Below are 22,174 nucleotides of genomic sequence, written 5' to 3'. Positions count from 1 at the left end.
TAAAACATATACGCGATGTTTTTGTTTTCGACATTTCTCACAAAACAAAACAATAACCCGATAGAAAGCGGTTTACAATGGATAGTTTATTACTGATCGTAAATAATTACTTTTAATTATCAAAGTATCGAGTGAGACATATAGTGCATACAACTCAACTGGGGATCTTGCATGATTATTAAGCCTTGTTTCACATTTGAACTTACAAACTTCAAGTGTAGGACATCTCTTCTGGACAAGGTCCTGCAACACCAGACGTAAATCGAATGATTCACCGCTGCTCTCAAACTGCTAAAGGGCTTGTAACAGAGACCGATGGGTTAGTTTCTTGGCAAAAGTGGAAATACAGGTACATACGGCTTGCATTGCTTATTAACATGCAGAGCTAATATTTGAGAAAATCGGTAAAATCTTCTTTAGAATTGCCGCCCCTAACCTCTAAAGGAAGAGTCGCACTAATTCATATAGCTCACGGGGAGGGGAGGAGGACTACTCAAGCTACACGGCGTTGCGACTGTAATCAATTACGGTTTTGTGCTTATCTGACTTGATTTCTGTGCCTTACCAAAAGTAACAAATTTACGATTCTACAAAAGCCTAGTTGATTCATAATAAATATTTTCAAGTTAGATAATATAAGAACTAAAATAATACAACGGCATAGCAATTCAAGCTATACCCACTAACGAATGTACAATCGTCACCTATTTTCAAAAAACACTTCTCAATTTACATATCCCCTCTCCCTTCTCTTTAACACCAGAAATGGTAGATTCTCTTGTAAAATGGCTTAGCTTTCAAAATTGCTCTTTCTTCAGCAATTTCTTGTTTAAGTAAATCCAAATCCAAATCAGTTCTACCAGTATCGATATCAATTTCATCGGCTCTGTAGTACAATTTCCAATTTCTGGTATAAAGTTTATGACCGCAGTAAAATACAAGAACAACAGGCACAGTCAAGAAATTCATAAAGAAATCCTCGGCATTTGGTTTCGTTCCCAAAGGCCACACAGCAATCCAGAATTGTAAGCACAAAACCACCAAGTTTAGAAGCATACCCCAGTAGGCTCCAATCAAACCTGGTTGAGACACAAATGGAATTTCACCTGTATCTCTACCTTGTGATCTTAAAGCGGCTCTGAATCTAATGTGACACAAGTTGATTGAACCCCAAGTGAAGATGGATGATAATCCTGACAAGGCCAATAACCAGTTAAACACAAGATTTTGTTTTGGTGAAGCAGCAAGGAAACATAATGCACCAATGGCCAATTGAACAATGATACCAACCAATGGTCTACCTTGTCTGTCAATGTAGCCAAAGATCTTTGGTGCTTGATTAGAAGCAGCCAAAGCAGCCAATGTTCTCGATGAGCCAAAGACGGATGAGTTACCAACTGACAACACAGCAATCATGATAACAACATTCATAACAGATGGTAATCCACTAATACCACCCAACTTGATGGCAATAACAAATGGCGAAGCAGAAGCAGTATTTTCAGCATCAAATAAGTCAGTGTTGTCATAAGGAACCAAAATACCAACCAAAGTCAAACAAATGACATAAAACAAGGTGATTCTCCAAAACACTTGTTTACAAGCTTTTGGCAATGATTTTCTTGGGTTACTGGATTCAGCTGATGCTAACCCAACCAATTCAGTACCGGCAAAAGCGAAAGCAGCACCAACGAAAACAGTAATGACACCTTTAACTCCATTGGCAAAAGCACCAGGATGTTGCCAGTACTTACCACCAATGTAACCACGTCCATTTGGAGATCCACCAGCAGCCAAGACAATACCCAAGATAATAAATCCAACAACAGCAGTGACTTTAACGGCACTAAATATAAATTCAGCTTCACCATATCCACGAACACCAAAGAAATTAATAGCAATGATAAGCACATAGAAAATCACGACAAACGCCGCTGAATTTGTTGTTGTATCCCAAAATTTAATCGTTACTGCTGCCGCCACCAATTCCAATGGCAACACCACCAACCATTGCATAGCATAATTCCAAGCCATAGCAAAACCCCAAGAAGGATCAATAAATCTCGTATTATAAGTAACAAAAGCACCAGCAACAGGGAAAGTAACTGCCAATTCACCCAACGATTGAACCGTACAGTAAATCATAGTACCAATAAGAATATAAGCAATGATCAACCCAGCTGGGCCACCAGTATGTAACGAACTTCCCGAACCAACGAATAAACCAGTACCTATACTACCACCAATAGCAATCATTTGTAAATGCCTGTTTTTAAGCGATTTACTCAAGGGGGAATTTGCCGTCAAAACGGCGATTTTCTCAGCTTCCGACAAGTTGGGGTCAATACCCATGGCGTCAGTGTCGGCTCTTTTAAACCCATCTTTGAACTTGGCCCAACCTTTCAAAGGTGGTTTGGAATCTTGAGCGTCAAAGGCATCGATATAAACTCCACCTTCTTTATCTTCAGAACCGGCAATTTCACGCGATGTGATGTAATTTAACTCCTTTTCTGGCATAATGTAACGAGGAAATTGTTTATTAAACGTTATAAAAATTAGCTACAAGAGGTTGAGATTGTGGAAAACCAGAGGTGTATTTATATCCCCATTATTCATATATCAAAGAGGGTTTTGTTGGTTTTAGAAACAATGGACGAATTAATTGCAGATAACAATACATAAAGAGAAATTTAATCAATTATGCTTTGCTCTGATAAAAAAAAAAGTGGTGATTTATTGATTTATTACGCCTTATTGTTTCTAGTTGTCCAATGAAAAAACGTTTGTAGGGTATTTTGACAATCAAGAAAAATTAAGAAATGATCTCTTGGGTAGTAGGGGGCATATGATTGTTGATATGCATAATTTATTAAAACAATTACAAGATGATACGAAATTATGTGTGTGTGTGTGTGTCTCTTTGGGCGTTTGTCTTTGTCATTCGTTTTTTTCTTTTTATCTTCCTTATCAGCTGCGAAAATTGATTTTGATAGAAAATACTTTATTTTCACATTTTAACATGCGTCTAGACAAGAGATAGGAGCTAATTAATCCGAGATATGTCAGATGGTAAGCTACAGTTGCAGCATGTGCCCAGCCACTTTTGCAAACGAAGCAGTTCAATTTATTCGATTGCTACTGGCACTCGCACACGGTCAGCCGCTGTGTTACTCTAAACAGAAATTTGGAAATATGGAGAAAAGAATCACAACAATCTCGTGTTACTTGTGGTGGTGCCGGTGGTGTGTTATATAAGCTTTTGTGTACTCTGATAATGAATTTGTCCACTGTGGTTGGTTTGTGTTGGTCTGTTTGAAAAACAAAAAATGAATTCAAAATGCCGTATGAATTCATATTACATAACCACTTACATAATCAATTATGAAATACTTTGATATGATTTTGACACAAAAACACTAGAGTCGTAATTTGAGAAACTACCGACACGACTTACTTGTGAACGGGCCCTAGCAGCCGCAGCATTATACAAAGATGTTCGTCCTGACACATTTTTGTCCTGACACATTTTCGTCCTTTGTATATCACCACCGCAGAGTAATATCAGAAACGACGAGAATTGGTCTGTTACAAGAAAGCGGATATATGCACAATCTGGTCTTCTGTGTTCTTTTTAACCCATTTTGCATATGAAGAAATGTTATTTCTACTTTTTCTTGGTGAATCAGAATGTCTAAATTTCTAATTCCCATGACTTTACTTTAATTTAATTTAATTGTGTCTCTAGTTTTCTTTTTTCTCTCTCGTTCTGTGCGAGATCTTTGAACACCAAGTCGCACTAAAAAGAAATTCTTTAGGGCGGAAGGGGCAGGGGATTTTTGAATTTCTGAGTCAATTCGTCTAAAATCGCCCTAGGGTCAGAGGCCACATTTCCAATTTTTCCGACGGAGAAATATAGGCATGAGAGATAAAAGTGAAATTTTCAAAACGCCTGTTGCCCAGAGATTACTAGCAACAAGGCTACAGATACAGGTAGAGGAGGGAGGAGGGAGATAGGAGGATAGGGGGATAGGGGCTTTGTTTGACCGTGTTGTTATAGTGTCCGTAACGGTGGAAAAAACCTGATTTCAACCGTTCACTCGTTTCATCTTTTTGTACGCCGTAATTGATGTAGCTTTTCGGTATCTGCACAAATTGCAAACTCTTTACGGAGAGATTTTCATTAGAATGCCTTGATGTTATTATCTTTGGGCTGAAGCTGAGTGCTCTTTCTTACATAATGCTTAAAAAGACGTGGAAATTGAATTGGTGGGCTTTATAATTAACGAAAAGGTTGTTTCTAAGCCATTGATCAATAAAAATTAAAGTGGTTGACTTCTTCCTCTACCGTTTAACACTACAGCATCTTCAGAGTACTTCAAGTGTATTAGTTACGACAATTGCAATTTCTGTATCTGAATTACCAATTGATTGCAAACTATTCAAAACCAGCCACAATATCGAGACTCAACTTCCAAACCTATGGGCAAAACGCCGTATCTAATATATAAACTCGCTTCCCCATCTTCTTTTCCTTTGTCCCATTTCGTCTACCTTGTTTGCTCTACAAAGTCCTAATCATTTTCCAAGAAAAAATCAGCAAGTTGTGCTATTCAAGTAAACCTGCAGGAGCTTTAATAAGTACAATGAAATGAATGTCAAAATCGGTTTAGTCCCCTCTTTTTTCCCCACATTTTTTTATTTTGAATTTTGTTTGTTTTTTTCAAAGTAACATAACATAACCCTAATATTGTAGTTAACTCCGAGGATCTTAGTCTCGCGGATTACACCGAATTGATATACAGAGGGGGCTTGAAAGGGGAACGGACATAGTTCAATGTTTTGTGATTTGTCAAAGGAGTTTTAGCTCTGACTACTGATCGTTTACATCTCTCATCATAAAGAAAACTTCCATAAACTATCTCTATTAACTAACAACAGGCTCCTAATAAGGCAATGCCTTACTTTGCTACTCTTGACCAATCTTTAAATTCTTCATCACCATATTGAATGTTTTGAATCCATTCATTTACTTTAGCAGCAATTTCACCACTACCACCAGCAACAGTAGGGACAACAATATGTTCGTTTTGATATTCAATATTGTTAATTGGAGCAACAATGGCCGCAGTTCCAGTGCCAAATGCTTCAATCAATTTACCCTTTTGAGCCTTTTCTTGAACTTCATGAATGGTCAATTTACGTTCATTAACGACCCAATTATCTCCACCCAATTTTTCTCTAGCTAATTCCAAAGTTGAATCACGAGTGACTCCTGGTAAAATCATCCCTGCTAATGGAGGAGTAACCAATTCAGATTTACCGTCTTCAGTCTTGAATGCGAAAAATACATTCATGGCTCCAACTTCAGTGATTTCTCCATCGTCACCAAACAACCACAAGTTTTGAGAATGACCACGTTTAGCGGCTTCTGTTTGTGGTTCAATACATGAGACGTAATTGGCACCTAATTTATAAGCACCTACACCTTTAGGCCAAGCACGTACGGCATAATCAGTAGCTTCTAAAGAAACTGGTTTGAATCCCGATCCGAAATATGGTCCCACTGGTGATGCAATAAGGTATAATTTGGCCTTAGTAGGAGCAGATACACCCAATCCAACAGAAGTTCCAATTAAAGTTGGTCTCAAGTATAATGAAAATCCTTTCCCTTGAGGTACAAATCTTTCTTCCAAAAGTAGAAACTTGTCAACTAATTTCAAAAATTCCTCACCATCGAAAGTAGGCAATGCAGCACGTTTAGCTGATCTATTCATTCTTTCCATGTTTTTATCTGGTCTGAATGTACGAATTTGACCTTTGGAATCACGATATGCCTTTAAACCTTCAAATAATTCAAATGAATAATGCAAGACACAAGTTGCTGGGTCCATTGAGAAATTATGGTATGGTTTAATAGTTGGTGTATGCCATCCATAATCGGCCGACCAATCAATTTCCAAAATGTGGTCAGTAAAAGATTGACCAAATTTTAATTCTGAATTTGGTAACGGATCTTTAGGACTGGTGGTTTTGTTTATTTCCAATTTGGAAGAATCTAACGGAGCTGACATTGTGATGATGTTGTGGTAATGTATAACCGAGAATCAGAAAGGAAATAGTATGTTCTATTAGACTGTTTATATGGGTTTTTTTGAAAATTTTCAATTGTTAGGATTTTTTTTTTTGTAGTTCGGTATGTGAGTCAATTCTTCCAAACAAAATTTCGGTTATCAAAGGAAAATAAAACTCCTATACCGGCGTGTCTACAATCTATACGTTACATGAGCTAATTTCTTTATTGAAGGTATATCCCTCCTCTACTCAGTTCTCTTAGTCAATACACCATACTCATCAGGATAGAATATCAATCTCTCAACTCCCTTTTTCGTCAAAATAACCATTCTTATAACACCACCCGATGAACCATCCCATTTAATCGCCTCCGCTAAAGCAGTCTTGATAAACTCAACCGTTTCATCTTTGTCCATATCCGGTTTATAATTCTCGTTACACCATCCATAAATAAAAGTAGATCCACTTCCAGCAATGGCATAATTTTGTTTATGTATTGACCCACCAATGGGAATAGAATATACTGATCCACCATATTTATCATCATATCCAGCACATATAATACCTGCAGTTAAATTATCCTTGTTGTTGTAACAAATTTCTTGAAATACATTAGCAGCTATATTTGTTGTTGGTTTTTGACCATTGGGTAATTGTGATGAGTAAATTTGTAAATAGTATTTAACCATATCGGCAACAGCTTGAGTATCGGCAGCTGAACCTGAACGACAGCAGTAGATGGTATCGTGTATTTGTGTTAGTTTGTCTGTGACTCTATTGGCAATATATGACCCTGTTGTAGTTCGTGAATCAGCCCCCAAAATTACACCATCTTTAAAAGTAACAGCCATAATAGAAGTACCCAAGTTGACTTCACCCTTTTTCAAATGATTTATATCCACTTTGACTCCGTTCATGATTGGTTACGTAGCACAATTGATGTAGGCGGGAGTACAATTGTATTCTTTTGAAGGATATAGATCTCTCTCCTGTTAAATGGCTCTTTGCCACTGCCACTACGAGATTTTTTTTGCCTCTCTCTCTCTGTGTGTGTCGAGTACAACAAACACCAGCACGTGAATGTCACGTGAAACTTTTGTAATTAGACGTGTCATTAACAATCATTGCAGAATAAATTACTGAACACATCTGGTGCTCTAAAGTATTACAAGAGTCACTTAGATGTGTTACGACTGTATCATCACCATTATCTATATACAATTTATTGTTGAGTGATAATGTTAACAAAGTCGTGAGAAATGTGTCAAAAGTTTTACTTTCGTTTCTGTGTAACCAAACACTCCTTTCCTCTGTAGATGTCAAATTTTCTGTTTCATATGAAACACCAATCAATACAATAAATACGAAACGCTAGTTTAGGCGCTTAAAAATTGAACCCACCCTACATTGCTATAGCAATACAACTAAGGTCATATATACACGTCCACAGTGATTTGGGAACTTTGTTTATTTATTGATTGAGTATATACAATTGACATCATCCTATACAACTGCCTTCTACCATGAATACAAGATCAATTTTATTTGTCATTCTCATATACATAACCACTTTAGTCACACCAACAGTCATCCCGCATGTAGAAACTTTTCAACTTAGCGAAGATGAAATGAAACATTTAGTAGATGACCCCAAAGTTACCCACAAGGTAACATTTACCATTAGTCAAAAACAACCTGATTCTCCCAACATGTCCTTGTTGGGTAAATTAACATTGGCATTATTTGGCGAAGTGTGTCCTATAACAGTTGATAATTTTTATCAGTTATCAGCCATGACTCGTGGTTATGGGTACAAAGATAGTCAATTCCATCGTATAATCAACAATTTTATGATTCAAGGTGGAAATTATGATGGTCAAGGTGGTAAGCTGATTTATGGTGGAAGTTTCAATGATGAAAATTTTAAATTGAAACATGATAAATTGGGTCGATTATCAATGGCTAATGCTGGTGCAAATACCAATGGTGGGCAGTTCTTCATTTTAAATGTTGACAAGACCCCACACTTGGATGGGAAACATGTGGTATTCGGCCAATTAGTAGGTGGATTCGATACATTAATGAGAATAAGTACAGTTGAAGTTGATGGTGATTCAAAGCCTTTGGACCTGATTATTATTGCTGATGTAGAAACTGCAAAATTGAGCACTGATCCACAAAATGGCGATGAATTGGAATCTAGCGCAAAATTGGAAGAAGCTAAACCAAAAGAAGATGAAGCCAAAATTGAACAAGTTGTTCAAACTAGTTCAGTTTACCCTTGGCTTATTGTCTTACTTTTGATTGGAATTGTTGGTGGTACTTATTACAGAAAAATTCATAAAGCGGAAAGAATTACTGATATTAGAGGCAATCGACGTTTCTGACTAGCTAAAGAAGGATTGGCTGATTGAATGAAGGGAATATTGGGTGAAATAGAGGTAGAAGAGAGGAGGTGTTAGGTAACGAAACAAATAAAAAAGTGCAGGGAAGAGGTTTTTTATGAGTGCGGATTAGCTCAGAAATTGGTAGAAGGGGCCATTTTACGATTTAGTTTATGATATATATATATATAGGAAAACTCATTGTACAATTGAATAGATAAAAGTGATGAAAAGTAAAGGAGTCATATATATACGTGTGTTGAAATTACACAGAGCGACTTAAATGATACGAACAAAAAAGACATCATCGGTAGATAACCAATATATAACCACACAATTCCTTGACAAAATGTCACTATCATACAACTTTCCAATAGTATCAGCCAAGAATGTATCATTCGCAGCATCACCAACGCAAATATTTGAAACATTTGCACCATTTGGTCACATTTATCAAATACGACACAATCCCCAGGAAAAAGGTCAGTATTTTGTCATTTATCACGATTTACAACTGGCTCAATTGGCAGCTAAGGAATTGAATGGAGTTAATCTTGAAGGCAGGTATTTGGTTACTTCGATATACGGTGTTGATAAGACGAAAACACAATGATTACTACGAAATAAAAGTTAGAGTGAGGTGTATGAAGTAAGAGTCTACAAATGCATAAACTGATGACCCTACCCAAGTTCAAGTATGATGATGACTAACTCATAGATTCGATACCCACTAGAAAGACATTTATACCATGTACGCCTAACCAATACTTCAATACTATGTTTCTAAAAATCTATAAAATATTCAACAAGTAATAACTAATCAACCCAACAAACACAAATCCAGCAATCTTACCCACTTTAACATAAAGATTAGTTGGATTGTATTTATAAATCAAGAATAAATCCAATTTATGTAAGTCATCAAATAAATTCTTGAAATGAACAGTGACTTTAACATGACCTTTTGAAACATCCAAATATGATAGTTCATTATCAACTGTGACTGATTCATATGGAAGTAAAGAGGCAACATTGACGAATTCGGAACCTTCAGGTAAAAAGAAGTCGATATAGACATCGTCATAAGTGACATCACGGACAGTGTTCAATAGTGGGAACTTGATAATATATTCATTGTCGGCGTTATTATTGTGTGACTTGTGAATGAACAAGTCCAAATTTTCGGACCACCCTAAAGTGAAATTGTAATGCCAATTACCAAAAAGTGGGAATCTTGGTTGTAAAATTAAGAAATTAGCAATGTTTTTTGAACTTGAAACAACTCCAACTTTATCAGTATAGTAATAGTCATCCAAATTACGATCTTTGAGCGGGATTTCCAAGTGGCTTAAAGCCCAATGGTTTCTTGTAGCTTCGTATCTTCCCTTTAACCATTCCAATCTCGAAAACCCAGACAGCAACTCAGCTCCAGCATTTGTAATCTCATAATACTCTTCAATTGAAACCCGATTTATGTCTGATGCAGGCACCCAAATTGATCGGTTCAAGTTGAGAACTTTAGTTAATGGACGATTATGATCATACATTAATCCCATTGGTTTTAAAGTAAATGGTTCAATGTCATGGACCAAAGGACCATATTTTAAAGTATCTTGATCAACCCTAGGTTTCAACTCTGGAGTATCCTTTGTCTCAAGAACATCAGCCAAATCTTCTGAAGCTAATTGCATTTCTTGACCTTTGGTCATACCGGTCAACACAAAAGTATAATCTTTAGTGACATATGGTGAAAATGGAAATTTGTTAGTCTTGTATAACAATTGTTGTAATTCATCCAATTTGATCTTTTTAGGAATAGGTTCCAACGTATTAGCATAAACATAATTTACTTCAATTTCAATATTTGAGCCGGGAGCAATAGGAGCAGGCAACTTCAACTTGTAAACCTTACTGGCAACAATTTCCTCAACGTCAATTTCAATAGCTTGATCAATAGATATAACATCAATAAATGAGATGTTACTAACACTGTTAAACCCATCGTTTACAGTGTAGTAATATTCACCCTGCGGAGTAGGTGCAATGTTTTTAATATCAATTAAATCCGTCTCTTTAACATATCCTCGATTCAAATCAACTGAGCGAGTATAATGAAGGTTTTCCCATGTTGGCTCAAAATTGTACAAGTTTGGCGAAGCTGTGGTAGCAGAAACAATGGATAGTATAAATCCAATTGTGAAATAGAGCTGCCTCAACATTATATGCAATTGAACTGTGGTTTAGCTGTGCGTGTGTGTATATTGAAAGCACTTTTCGATTGGAGATTGTCTTTGTAGGTGGTTGATTGATTGAAAAATTGATCAATTATTTGAACACACTGTTTTTTAGTTTTCCGCGCGTATACTGCATATAAGCACCCTGGTTTAAACACACTTGGTAGCACACACAATCTTCGAATAGCCATAGCCCTTTACGATTTTGCTGGTTGTGTCGATGTATGGGAATCTACTGGATGTTAGAATTATTGTTAGTGTAGAGGCTTGGAGAAACAAGAAGCATTTCATGAAAGACATGGAAAAGGATGCTTTAGAGTATTCACAATTGTAACTCAAATGTCTTTAGTAAAAATAGAAGCAGTTCTTACCACGATAAATTGTCATCAATTGCATTAGTTCAGCATCGGAATAGTATTTGACAAGCTTTACAGTATGCTCATTGCCTTTCTCACCAACCAAATATTTCAGTTGTATGGGCTCCATGTACTTGATAGATTTAGGAGTCCAAAGTATCCCTATGAATCCTTTTGGCATAACATGACTGAACCTAAACATTTGTTCAACGAGATACGCCATGTTGTCTGCACATAGCAAGGAGCTACTCCAATTGATACTTGCTTTAGGAAATTGCAAACTAAGCTCACAAACTTCTTTTGCAACCTTTTCAGTCACAAAGGCTGTGCCAATAATCACGTGCCGCACCGTTTGATGCGATAATTGTGTAATCCTCTTGCCTTTCATCTTGTCCAACATAGATACAACTCTTTGGCTCAACCCTAATACAATTAGGCTAGGGTAATCGGTGTCTAATTGAAAATTGGCGAGAAAGGCAATGAGCATACTGTAGAGCTTGTCAAATACTATTCCGATGCTGAACTAATGCAATTGATGACGGTGTATCGTGGTATGAACTGTTTATATTACTACTAGGGTATGCTATATAGTCCCATAAACTGAGAAGTGACTGACATGGGTAAACTTTATATGATTGAAATACACTTATAGGTAATTACACTTTATTTCTGGAGTCTTTTTGGAGTGATCGGGTGAATGTGCAGTATCGGATTGATTTTGATATTATCTTCATAACTTCCCAGATTAATAATAAATATATTCATGCTATCCCTATATCACTGAAAACACAACCAAGGAAAAGAAATTGGGGTTTGCAAAGTAAATGATTGTCGTGAAACGAGTACGACAGTTCGTGCCATTCACGAAATAGAGAAAAATCAAGTAGTTGCGTTAATATATTTAATATCAAAACAAGAAACACAAGAAATTTAGGGAAAGGTCGGCAGTAGAGCTGGTGAGGTGGAGAACGGGGAATATACTGTAAACCAGGGATACATGGTGGAAACGAATCAGAGTCTTATATATGTATAATATATATAAATGGATTTTAATAAAGTATGAGATCGTAGTGTCGTGTCATTAATTTATAAGTTGTGACAACTGAAGTTAGTAGCAAACCAAAAACAGCAACAAACAGAAACAAACAGAAACAAACAACAGAAAAAAATTTACGTTTTTTTTTTTTCGATTCATAACAAGAGATTCCAGAATTGGCCACCTTAAGTTTTAGGACCAGGATAGATAAATTAGATCTAACTAAATAAATTATTCCCTCATAACACAGTCATCATCGTCAACTCAGCCAGTATATTCACCCTATGTCTTTTCAGGATCTTATACCTGTGGTTAACAAGTTGCAAGATATTGTAACCACCACCCAATTGGCTGATATCGATTTACCTATTTTGGCTGTTGTTGGATCTCAATCTTGTGGTAAATCTTCGGTGCTAGAAAATATTGTTGGTAGGGACTTTTTACCTAGAGGTACTGGTATTGTTACACGTAGGCCTTTAGTTTTACAATTGATTAATGTTAAAGAAGATGATCCAATAGTCACTAAATATCAACAGAAACTGATGAAGAAGAGTGACCACGACGACGATGGCTCTGATGGTCCAGAGCTGGAAGAAGTCAATTTGGAGGAACATATTAGGAAAATGAATGGTGGTAAATCCAAAGGAGGTAAAAAATCCACAACTCGTGTTGAATGGGGTGAGTTTTTGCACATCCCGAACAAACGTTTTTACAATTTCAATGCAATTAGAAAAGAAATTGAAAGTGAAACTTTAAGAATTGCTGGAGAAAATAAAGGGATTAGTAGATTACCTATCAACCTCAAGATTTATTCTCCCAATGTATTGAATTTAACTTTGGTTGATTTACCTGGATTAACCAAGATCCCCATTGGTGATCAACCCACTGATATTGAAAGGCAAACAAGAAATTTGATTTTGGAGTACATTTCCAAACCAAATTGTATAATATTGGCTGTTTCTCCTGCTAATGTAGATTTGGTCAATTCGGAATCCTTGAAATTGGCAAGACAAGTTGATCCGACAGGGAAAAGAACCGTGGGGATTTTAACTAAATTGGATTTGATGGATCAAGGAACAAATGCAGTGGATATTTTGAAAGGGAACGTTTATCCATTGAAATTGGGGTTCATTGGTATCGTTAACCGCTCTCAACAAGATATCTCCGAAAACAAATCATTGGATGATTCTTTGTACTCTGAAGAACAATTTTTTGCCAATCACCCTGCTTATAGAGCAATGGCCAATAAATGTGGAACCAAATACCTTGCTCAAACATTGAATAAGATCTTGATGAATCATATTAGAGATAGATTACCTGATATTAAGGCAAAATTGAATACACTTATGGGTCAAACTGAACACGAATTGGCTTCGTATGGAGAAATGCCAAACATTGGTGATTCTAGAGAGGCAAGGGGAGCAATGATTCTTACTCTCATGACTAAATTTGCCAACGGCTTTATAAATTCAATTGAAGGTAATTCAGTTAATGAAATTGATACTAAGGAATTGTGTGGTGGTGCTAGAATTTACTACATTTATAATGAAGTTTTTGGATCAACTTTGGCATCAATCAATCCCACCCATAACTTATCGGTTCAAGATATTCGTACTGCAATTAGAAACTCAACCGGTCCAAGACCTTCATTGTTTGTACCGGAATTGGCATTTGACTTATTAGTTAAGCCACAAATTAGCTTATTAGAGTCTCCATCACAAAGATGTGTTGAGTTGGTTTATGAAGAATTAATGAAGATTCTCCACAGTGTTTGCACATCAAGTATTGGACCTGAATTGAATAGGTACCCAAGATTACAAAATAGATTAATAGAAGTTGTGAGTGATTTACTAAGGGAACGTCTTGGGCCAACTATCAAATATGTTGAATCATTGATTGAAATCCATCGTGCCTATATCAACACTAATCATCCAAATTTTGTTGGTGCTGCTAAAGCCATGAGTGAAGTTGTTGCTGAGCGTCAAAAACAAAAAGAACAAGAACTGAATAGTAAATTGAGATTGGCCACACAAAGAATCTTGGGCAAAAAGATGAAAAATAGTGCCATTGAAGAGAATGTAGAGGATGTTGAAGAGGAAGACGAAGAAGATATTGATGAAGCTGTGCAAAGGATGAAGGAGGATTTGAATTCAGTTGATGATAGAATAGATGAGCAACCAAAGCACAAGAGATCTTTCTCAAATAGATCTAGAGCAGAACATTCCAATCATTCACATTCTCATCATCAAAGCAACGAATCTTATCTCAACTATTTCCTTGGTAAAGATCCCATTGTTCATCAACAACAATTACAAGCACAAGCCCAATTACATCCAACTCCATTCAAGTTCCCTCATCCTCAGGAAACAACATTGCAATTTAATACACAATTTGTCAACAACGGAGTCATCACCAGTCCTCAACAACAGCATCACACCCAAACACAACACTCATCTCCATCAATCAATGGTCACGTCTCCCACGACTTCAATAAATTATCCCTCGATGAATCCAACGATGCGTCATCAACATCATTCGAAGGCGACACTGCAATCCTCGAACTAACCGAACGTGAGCAAATGGAATGTGAATTGATTCGTCGGTTAATCATTTCTTATTTCAGTATTGTGCGAGAAATGATTCAAGATCAAGTTCCCAAGTCAATCATGTGTCTCTTGGTGAATTACGTCAAGCAACAAATTCAAAATAGATTAGTTGTGAAACTATATAACGATTCATTGTTTGATGAGTTGTTGCAGGAAGATGAAGGAATTCAAGCTGAACGTGAGAAATGTGTTGAGTTGTTGAAGACTTATAAAGAAGCTTCGAAGATTATCAGTGATGTGGTGTGAGGAGATTAGAGTAGTGAGGTGAGTGGAAGAGGAGGAGAATGAGTATTTAGAATTTTATGTATATAAAGTTAATCTATCCAAAGGATAAGTGTAAATATATATGTATATTCCTTGGGTGGTTTGAGTTGTAGATATCACATTGCGTACATGCGCTTTAGTCGCTAATGCTTCTAATTATGAAACGGTAATCAACACGCGTTTAGTTCCAAGGCGCCAAAACATTCTTCCAAGAGTATTTGCAACAATGGACGTTTCCACTACTCCCGGCGGTGGTAATCTGGATCACCGTAAATTACTATATCAGAAATACGGCTACGACATCAATAAATTAATACGAACCCATGAAAAATACGAATCGAAAATTGATTCAATTGATACCGAATTTAACATCATTAATGAAGAATCCGATAAACAAGATTATCGCCAACTACTAATTCAAAATGAGCCTGAAGCTTACTTTACTAAAAATTCAGCAAAGAGATCCAAGAAGAGGAATAATGACCAAGGGTTTAGAAACTTTACAAAAGTTTCAAAATCGTTCCGTAACTTAGAAGATTCCGTCAAGAAACAAGACACCAGTTGGCTACTTAAAGATGTGTTACGATATATCAAGTATCGATCAACAAAACTCGACCCATTTATAATCAAACATTTCACTCCAAAGACACCCGCCGCCACCACTGCGCAAAGCTTTATTTTACGAATTGTTGAATTTGGTCAGCCTACGAGCCTGGGGGACATAACTGCAATACTCAGTGATGTTACGCACAAGATCTGTGTTGTGTTCCCTAGTAAATCAATCTTCAATTATCTAGCTTCTGGTGGACTACCATTCACTGATGCGTATTCAATCAACAACTATCTCCTCATCACAAAATCCAATTTGAAATTTGCGACTCACGAGTTTCTCAGGACTCATTTCAATTTGGATTATGTTGATCCTAAAATCCGGTATTGCGTGTTACGTGTGCTAGAGTTTAAGTTTATGTATAGCGTTGAATACTTACTTGCTAGTCGAGTTGAAGGTGCTCCGCCATGGGAAAAAGTTGTTAACGAGAATGGATCACAGTATGAAGTTTACGATCATGAAGATTTCGATCTTGGTGGAGGGGGGTCTATAGCAGGAGGGGTCTATGGTGGTGGCTATGGTAGTAGCTGTGGGGGCGGCAATGGGGTTCCTAAGTTTAATAGGTTTGCGTTAAAGTTGGTTTATAATAATGAGTTTTACAGAAGGTTGTGTTATTTGAAACCGCTGGAGAGATGAAGTTGAGGCTCAGAAGGGATTGTTATTAGAAAAAGAAGGCTATATGTCTTTGAACAGGTGTTTGCTTGTTTCTATGAGATGGATGTTCTATTTGGTGATCTTTTGGTAATCTTAATTCATTTTTGCAACACAATTTTACCACTACACCAGAAGACGTTTTTGATACACCAGGCAATAGACTCACTTACCAAGGATGCCAACACCATCAAGTGGAATAGAATCATCTAATCAAACGCCACAGGACCAAAATGACCATCATCACAAGGGTATCCCCTCTGCTTCTCCTCCACCAATGCCAATAAAATCCAAATCAACTTCAAATTTACCTACATTAACCGATACCAAACCAACTCTATTCCACGATTCAGATGTCATGTCCAGTGTAACTACTCCAATCCACCAAGCACAGCTTCATCGTAGTCACGATTTGATAGATTTAGGACAAGAAGAAACTAATATCCCTGACCCAATTGCTGCTGCTTCTCATCAACCACAGTCGGTACACAGTTTACCACCATTACCTAGAGAAGAAAGCTATATCCCTATTGGTCAGATCATATTACGGTATTTGGAACGTTGGATACTTGGATTAATTGAAAGGCATAGAAATGGGCCATATTTTTATCCTATTGCCATTACAGTTGTTGTAGTGGTTGTAGTATTGGTGTTGACACTTGTATTTACTGGTAATTTCAATGCTTTGATGAGGATCTTACAACATTTGATTTGTGAATTGATTCAACAGTTTAAACCTTCATCCACAATTCAATTCTGCATGTAACAAAAGACAAGTAACTGACTACGTAGTATGCGTTACATTACATTAATTACTATACATACATACACATATATATATTTACAAGCTCCCCTACTTCTTATGTCTTACCATTCTTCCCTTTCTGTTTCTAATTACATTGGGGTTAGCCCTAAGTCTTGTCTTCTGGAATTTCTTCAATCCCCATTTTGATTGACTGAATTTATTGGACTTAGATTTTCCTCTACCACCACCATGAGGATGATCATTAGCATTCATAGCAACACCTCTAGTAATAGGTCTTCTACCTCTATGTCTTGCTCTACCTGCTTTACCCCATGATATCAATTGATGCTCCTTGTTTGAAACAACACCCAAAGTAGCATGACAATCTAAATGAACAAACCGATGTTCACCACTGGATAATTTGATAATGGCCCTTGATTTTTCGGGATGCTTTGACAAGATTTTACCAAATGTTCCGGCACTTCTCACCAATTGCGCTCTTTGACCCGGATGTAAGGCAATATTGTGGATTATGGAACCCACTGGCAACATTCTCAAAGGTAAACAATTACCTCTTTGTAAGATTCTGGCCGATAATAAGGCATCATCAATTTCTCCATTGTTTGTTCTCTTCATTTCTTCAATAAAATCCTCAGGAATACCTTGTCTAAAGCTTTCAACTACATCACCACTGCGTAAACCCTGGGGAGCCAAGATATACGATAAGTTTCCAGTAGTTACATTTTCCAACAATGCAATATGACCCGATCTATTTGGATCATATTCGATCCGAACAACTTTATTCTTACCCAGTTCCCATCGATGAAAGTCAAGTAATCTGACACGTTGTTTGTGACCACCACCTCTGCCTCTTATGGTAATCTGACCTTTGTTGTTTCTACCAGCAGTCTTCTTTTTAGGTAAAGTTAATTCTTTAACTGGACGTCCCTTGTGTAAATGATCATGTACTGGTTTCTTATAATGAGTTGAACCTGGATGCGTATGGGGTGGGAAATAATCACCATAGTTTTTAATCTTGACTAATCTAAGAGAAAGTTCTCTTTGTTTTCTGTATTTGATGTCTTGAGCTTCTAAATCAGTTAATTGATCTTGCGAGGAATTGAATCGTTTGGTGATAATATTGATGGATGATGTAAGATGAGGTGTGGGTTTGCAGCTAAACGTGGTAATCTCAGAAGATAGCCTTATTCGGCTACTAGAAAGTATTTGGGGGATCCTAGGTATCATAATCTCTCTGTGCTAGAATCCTTATTTGAAGTCCTGCTGATGCTCCCCTGTTAAGTTGATCAAAAGAATTTTTCATACAAGTTTTTCACCCTAACAAACCGTAGTTGCATCCATACCTACATATTAATAAGTATAAGCCAATGATATATTCCCAATGCTACCAACTTACCCATGGATTATGCGAGAAAAAAAAATCATTTATTCATTCATTCAACAAACCAATTGAACAGAACACAACACAACAGTTGGATTCAAAGGTCAATTGACAAGAGCTCCATAACAAATATATTCCCATTATGATCTCACGTGTATTCACCCGTTCATTAGCTTCAACTCGTGTATTGGCCAACAATGCTGCTTCCGCCGCTAAAAATGCCAAACCACCAATTCAATTATTTGGTATTGATGGAACTTATGCCAACTCGTTATACTCTGCCACTATTCAACAATCGGATATGAACCAAACTTACAACTCCTTAAAGAAGGTTGAAAATGTCATCAAGGGAGATCCAAAATTGGAAGAGGCTTTAACTAATCCTGCTTTAACTAAAGATGATAGAATTTCAATTGTTAAACAAGTCAATAATAGTTTACAATTGGATAATACTACTGCTAATTTCCTTTTGGTTTTAGCTGAAAACAATAGATTGGGTAACTTCCCATCAATTTTTAAAAAGTTTGGTATGTTGAATGATGCTCATAATGGAGTTATTGAAGCTAAAGTTACAAGTGCTAAACCATTGGAATCTAAAGTCTTGAAGAGATTGGAATCTTCAATTGGTGGCAGTTCTTTTGTTGGTCAAGGCAAAACTTTGAAATTAAAGAATGAAGTTAATCCAGATATAAAAGGTGGTTTGGTTGTTGAAGTTGGTGATAGAATTGTTGATGTTTCAATTGCAAACAAGGTTGCTAAATTGAACCAAACTTTAAGAGAAAACTTGTAAGAAAGGTAGCTACTGCAGTGATTGATACGGCTTAAGAGACATATTGTACGATTTGGTTTAGATATACGTGATTCTCTTGCGAAACGCGATTTGGCTGTAAGATACTCTGAACGTAGTTGGTCCAAACTTCAAAAGTGGTTCTGCAAATACTTCTATAAGCTGTTCTCTATGCCCCACCTTTATATCCACCAGTGGAAGTCGAAGAATGGGGTCTTTTTCGAAATAATGTGCTGAAAGTGATCCACCGCAATTGGAAAAAAAAATAAAACAAAACAAAACAAAACATTCCAGACCAACACGAAACTTTCCCTTCAACCATAAACTTTACAATGGCATTATCACGGAGAATAAGAGCCATAATAGACTTGGCCACAGTCTTCGCTATTGGCCTCAACATATTTGTCTACTTCTATCCCGATATACTAAACGAACCACGACAATGCAATTGGCACAACTCACCAACATTAGAACCAAAATTCGATATACTTGAAAACATCCCACCCCAATATCTCCAGCCTATACTACGGACCGTTCCAGGATTACGCAAAGAAGAAGAACAACAACAACATATACCTGCGCTTATAAAAAAGGGTCAAGAGGAGATCCATATGTTGCTTTTTGGTGATCCACAAATCAATGGTAATTGGAAACTGACGAAATATATCAAAAGATTAGACAATTATGGTAATGATTTTTACCTTGGTCACATTTATAACACCATGTATAATCGATTACACCCATCACACGTAGTTGTAATGGGGGATTTGTTTTCAAGTCAGTGGATATTGGATTCAGAATTTTATAATCGAACGTATCGATTTGTTGAACGATTGTTTCCTAGAGATGAAGAGTATAAACAACATGTGATTGAAGCCTATACCAAACACGAAGATTATGATTGGCGGAAATGGCTAGAAGATGAAAAAAAAATGGATCCTTTACATCGATTCAAATCGAGAGTTTATGATAACGTATACGACTGGGTCCATCAAGATCGCACCACACCCAATTACGAAAACCCCTTATTCATCAATCTTACAGGGAACCATGATATTGGCTACAGTGGAGATGCAACATGGCAACACATGGCTCGATTCCATTACTTATTCGGTCAAAATAACTACGTAATCAATTACAACAAGGGAACCGATCGTGAGTGGAGAATAGTTGTCGTTGATTCATTAACTCTTGAAGGACCAGCTTTACAACCGGAATTTGTCAATTATACATGGTCGTTTTTGGACCACTTACGTGAATATGAAAACCCGAATTTTAAAGGAACGACAATTTTATTGACCCATATACCGATGTACAAAAAGGCTGGGTTGTGTAGAGACGGACCTGAACATCGATACTATGATGAAAGTTATGAACGAGAACCATTCAAACTTGGTCTTTTGCGGAGCCAGAATCATTTATCTTTTGAAACGACGCAAAAATTACTCAATATCGTGTTTCCCAATCCCGATCAGGGTGGAATTATCTTAACTGGGCATGATCATGAAGGTTGTGATGATTGGTACAATTTTGATAACGATGGTACTTGGGTAGCATCAAAGACGAAGGATGCGTCCAATAAACAGCCAATTAGAGAAATTGTAGTTCGGTCAATGATGGGAGACTTTGATGGTCAAACCGGTATTTTAACCGGTCAATTTGACCAAAATCGATGGAATTTCAATTTTACCTATTGCTCATTTACGGTACAACATTGGTGGTGGGCAAGTAAAGTTGCCATTTTGGTTGCCATACTATTGAAATCGATCACATTTTTGGTTTGAGTTTTGAAGTTGATGATGTTGCTTGTGCATAGTTAAATTTATTTATTTTTAAGGTATAAAAGAACACTGTTTCTACAAATACTTGTAATACAAAGGGGTTTTGAGAGTAGTATACTTTTTGATCAAACAACTGTTGCGGCTTCGGTGCTAACTTCCGAAGGTTGTTCTGATGACAACAAAGCATTATCTTTTTCTTCCTTTTCCTGTGTCTTCCCTTCTGAGGCTCCATTGGCTCCATTGGCTCCATCAGGTTTCTCATCCTGTTCTGGAGCTTCAACTTGCTCGCTTGATGCAGCTGCTACGCTCTCCACATCAGTGACCGGCTTGGCTTCATCACCATTTTTAGCAGATGATTCCTCCTTAACTCCACTATCACCATTTGCCTCGGCAATAAACTTTTCAATCTCCTCCTTAGCACCATCAACACTTTGTTCAGGAGAAATCTGTAATCTCTTGACTTTCAAAACCCCATCAACAAAAATCCAATGTGATCTCTTAATTCCTGAGGGTTGCTTTTTAGCACCCAAAATACCAATTAATTCCTTTTTGGGGTCACTTAATAAATCATATTCGACATGTTGTTTAGTTTGAAAATTCTTTTGATTGTGAGGAGTGTCTGCAGAAAGTCCAAAAACAGCTACATTTTTATCAGACAAGAATTGATAATTTTTTTGAAAACCACAAACTTGTCTTGTACATCCAGGTGTTGATGCCTTGGGGTAAGCAAAAATAACAACATATTTATGTTGTTCTGCAACGGTTGGTAAATTGATTTCTTTTTCGTCTTGATTGAGTAAAGTGAGCTCAGGAATCTTGTCACCAACTTCAATCTCTTGTGAGATCTCAGCTTCCTCTTGCTCTAGCTCAGCTTTCGGTTCAGTTTTGGCCTTTTTGGCTGGTGGTGGTACAGTAGCATTGGTAGTTTGCTCTGGTTTAGCTTGTGAATTAGAAGCAACTCTAGCGGAACGACGTAATCCAGACATTGTCAATTGAAAAGCTATGTTTATTTGTAATATTCCCTGAGTATCAAATGCAAAAGAAAAGAAAAGACAAAACAATATATCAATATAGATCAAATAGAATGGGGTTGTTTTGGTTCAAATTGGAAAAAGCAAGCGTCTAATAATTGAGAACTAAATGGCAAAATGTCAAAAAAAGTGTGGGTGAGTGAAATTTTATTTTGCAAAGTTACACAAACGCAAGAAATCAAAAACGAAGGGTATGTATGTACATATCAGTAGAA

General features: G+C 36.8%; 14 protein-coding genes across 14 annotated transcripts; 7 read left to right on the top strand and 7 right to left on the bottom strand. All coding sequences in view use genetic code 12, as the record gives it.

The window, feature by feature from the left end:
* Positions 1-753: 753 nt before the first annotated feature.
* Positions 754-2,517, bottom strand: CORT_0D07020 (Gap2 amino acid permease; the record flags this gene model as incomplete). Its single annotated transcript, XM_003869619.1, has 1 exon — positions 754-2,517. One exon carries the CDS (start codon positions 2,515-2,517, stop codon positions 754-756), a length of 1,764 nt encoding a protein of 587 aa, XP_003869668.1.
* A 2,441-nt stretch (positions 2,518-4,958) lies between these two features.
* CORT_0D07010 (Bat22 branched chain amino acid aminotransferase) lies at positions 4,959-6,071 on the bottom strand (the record flags this gene model as incomplete). Its single annotated transcript, XM_003869618.1, has 1 exon — positions 4,959-6,071. The coding sequence occupies one exon, from the start codon at positions 6,069-6,071 to the stop codon at positions 4,959-4,961; it is 1,113 nt and encodes a 370-aa protein (XP_003869667.1).
* A 246-nt stretch (positions 6,072-6,317) lies between these two features.
* Positions 6,318-6,989, bottom strand: CORT_0D07000 (Pre3 beta-1 proteasome subunit; the record flags this gene model as incomplete). Its single annotated transcript, XM_003869617.1, has 1 exon — positions 6,318-6,989. One exon carries the CDS (start codon positions 6,987-6,989, stop codon positions 6,318-6,320), a length of 672 nt encoding a protein of 223 aa, XP_003869666.1.
* A 606-nt stretch (positions 6,990-7,595) lies between these two features.
* On the top strand, positions 7,596-8,459 carry CORT_0D06990 (peptidyl-prolyl cis-trans isomerase; the record flags this gene model as incomplete). Its single annotated transcript, XM_003869616.1, has 1 exon — positions 7,596-8,459. The coding sequence occupies one exon, from the start codon at positions 7,596-7,598 to the stop codon at positions 8,457-8,459; it is 864 nt and encodes a 287-aa protein (XP_003869665.1).
* A 280-nt stretch (positions 8,460-8,739) lies between these two features.
* CORT_0D06980 (hypothetical protein) lies at positions 8,740-9,069 on the top strand (the record flags this gene model as incomplete). The annotated part of the gene is made up of 1 exon (XM_003869615.1): positions 8,740-9,069. The coding sequence occupies one exon, from the start codon at positions 8,740-8,742 to the stop codon at positions 9,067-9,069; it is 330 nt and encodes a 109-aa protein (XP_003869664.1).
* Positions 9,070-9,247: 178 nt separating this feature from the next.
* CORT_0D06970 (Ost1 oligosaccharyltransferase) lies at positions 9,248-10,675 on the bottom strand (the record flags this gene model as incomplete). The annotated part of the gene is made up of 1 exon (XM_003869614.1): positions 9,248-10,675. The coding sequence occupies one exon, from the start codon at positions 10,673-10,675 to the stop codon at positions 9,248-9,250; it is 1,428 nt and encodes a 475-aa protein (XP_003869663.1).
* A 360-nt stretch (positions 10,676-11,035) lies between these two features.
* CORT_0D06960 (Dnm1 dynamin-related GTPase) lies at positions 11,036-11,533 on the bottom strand (the record flags this gene model as incomplete). The annotated part of the gene is made up of 1 exon (XM_003869613.1): positions 11,036-11,533. The coding sequence occupies one exon, from the start codon at positions 11,531-11,533 to the stop codon at positions 11,036-11,038; it is 498 nt and encodes a 165-aa protein (XP_003869662.1).
* An 833-nt stretch (positions 11,534-12,366) lies between these two features.
* Positions 12,367-14,934, top strand: CORT_0D06950 (Dnm1 dynamin-related GTPase; the record flags this gene model as incomplete). The annotated part of the gene is made up of 1 exon (XM_003869612.1): positions 12,367-14,934. The coding sequence occupies one exon, from the start codon at positions 12,367-12,369 to the stop codon at positions 14,932-14,934; it is 2,568 nt and encodes an 855-aa protein (XP_003869661.1).
* Positions 14,935-15,178: 244 nt separating this feature from the next.
* On the top strand, positions 15,179-16,198 carry CORT_0D06940 (Est3 telomerase subunit; the record flags this gene model as incomplete). Its single annotated transcript, XM_003869611.1, has 1 exon — positions 15,179-16,198. The coding sequence occupies one exon, from the start codon at positions 15,179-15,181 to the stop codon at positions 16,196-16,198; it is 1,020 nt and encodes a 339-aa protein (XP_003869660.1).
* Positions 16,199-16,391: 193 nt separating this feature from the next.
* On the top strand, positions 16,392-16,979 carry CORT_0D06930 (hypothetical protein; the record flags this gene model as incomplete). The annotated part of the gene is made up of 1 exon (XM_003869610.1): positions 16,392-16,979. One exon carries the CDS (start codon positions 16,392-16,394, stop codon positions 16,977-16,979), a length of 588 nt encoding a protein of 195 aa, XP_003869659.1.
* An 87-nt stretch (positions 16,980-17,066) lies between these two features.
* Positions 17,067-18,206, bottom strand: CORT_0D06920 (Rml2 protein; the record flags this gene model as incomplete). The annotated part of the gene is made up of 1 exon (XM_003869609.1): positions 17,067-18,206. One exon carries the CDS (start codon positions 18,204-18,206, stop codon positions 17,067-17,069), a length of 1,140 nt encoding a protein of 379 aa, XP_003869658.1.
* A 296-nt stretch (positions 18,207-18,502) lies between these two features.
* On the top strand, positions 18,503-19,150 carry CORT_0D06910 (Atp5 F0-ATP synthase FO subunit B; the record flags this gene model as incomplete). Its single annotated transcript, XM_003869608.1, has 1 exon — positions 18,503-19,150. One exon carries the CDS (start codon positions 18,503-18,505, stop codon positions 19,148-19,150), a length of 648 nt encoding a protein of 215 aa, XP_003869657.1.
* Positions 19,151-19,479: 329 nt separating this feature from the next.
* On the top strand, positions 19,480-20,931 carry CORT_0D06900 (Ted1 protein; the record flags this gene model as incomplete). Its single annotated transcript, XM_003869607.1, has 1 exon — positions 19,480-20,931. One exon carries the CDS (start codon positions 19,480-19,482, stop codon positions 20,929-20,931), a length of 1,452 nt encoding a protein of 483 aa, XP_003869656.1.
* A 122-nt stretch (positions 20,932-21,053) lies between these two features.
* CORT_0D06890 (Dot5 nuclear thiol peroxidase) lies at positions 21,054-21,914 on the bottom strand (the record flags this gene model as incomplete). The annotated part of the gene is made up of 1 exon (XM_003869606.1): positions 21,054-21,914. The coding sequence occupies one exon, from the start codon at positions 21,912-21,914 to the stop codon at positions 21,054-21,056; it is 861 nt and encodes a 286-aa protein (XP_003869655.1).
* Between the last annotated feature and the right edge of the window lie 260 nt (positions 21,915-22,174).

Source organism: Candida orthopsilosis (assembly GCF_000315875.1).
Source record: "Candida orthopsilosis Co 90-125, chromosome 4 draft sequence".
Taxonomy (NCBI): Eukaryota; Fungi; Ascomycota; class Pichiomycetes; order Serinales; family Debaryomycetaceae; genus Lodderomyces; species Lodderomyces orthopsilosis.
The sequence above is the reverse complement of the archived record's forward strand: the minus strand, read 5'-3'. Positions and strand labels throughout refer to the sequence as shown.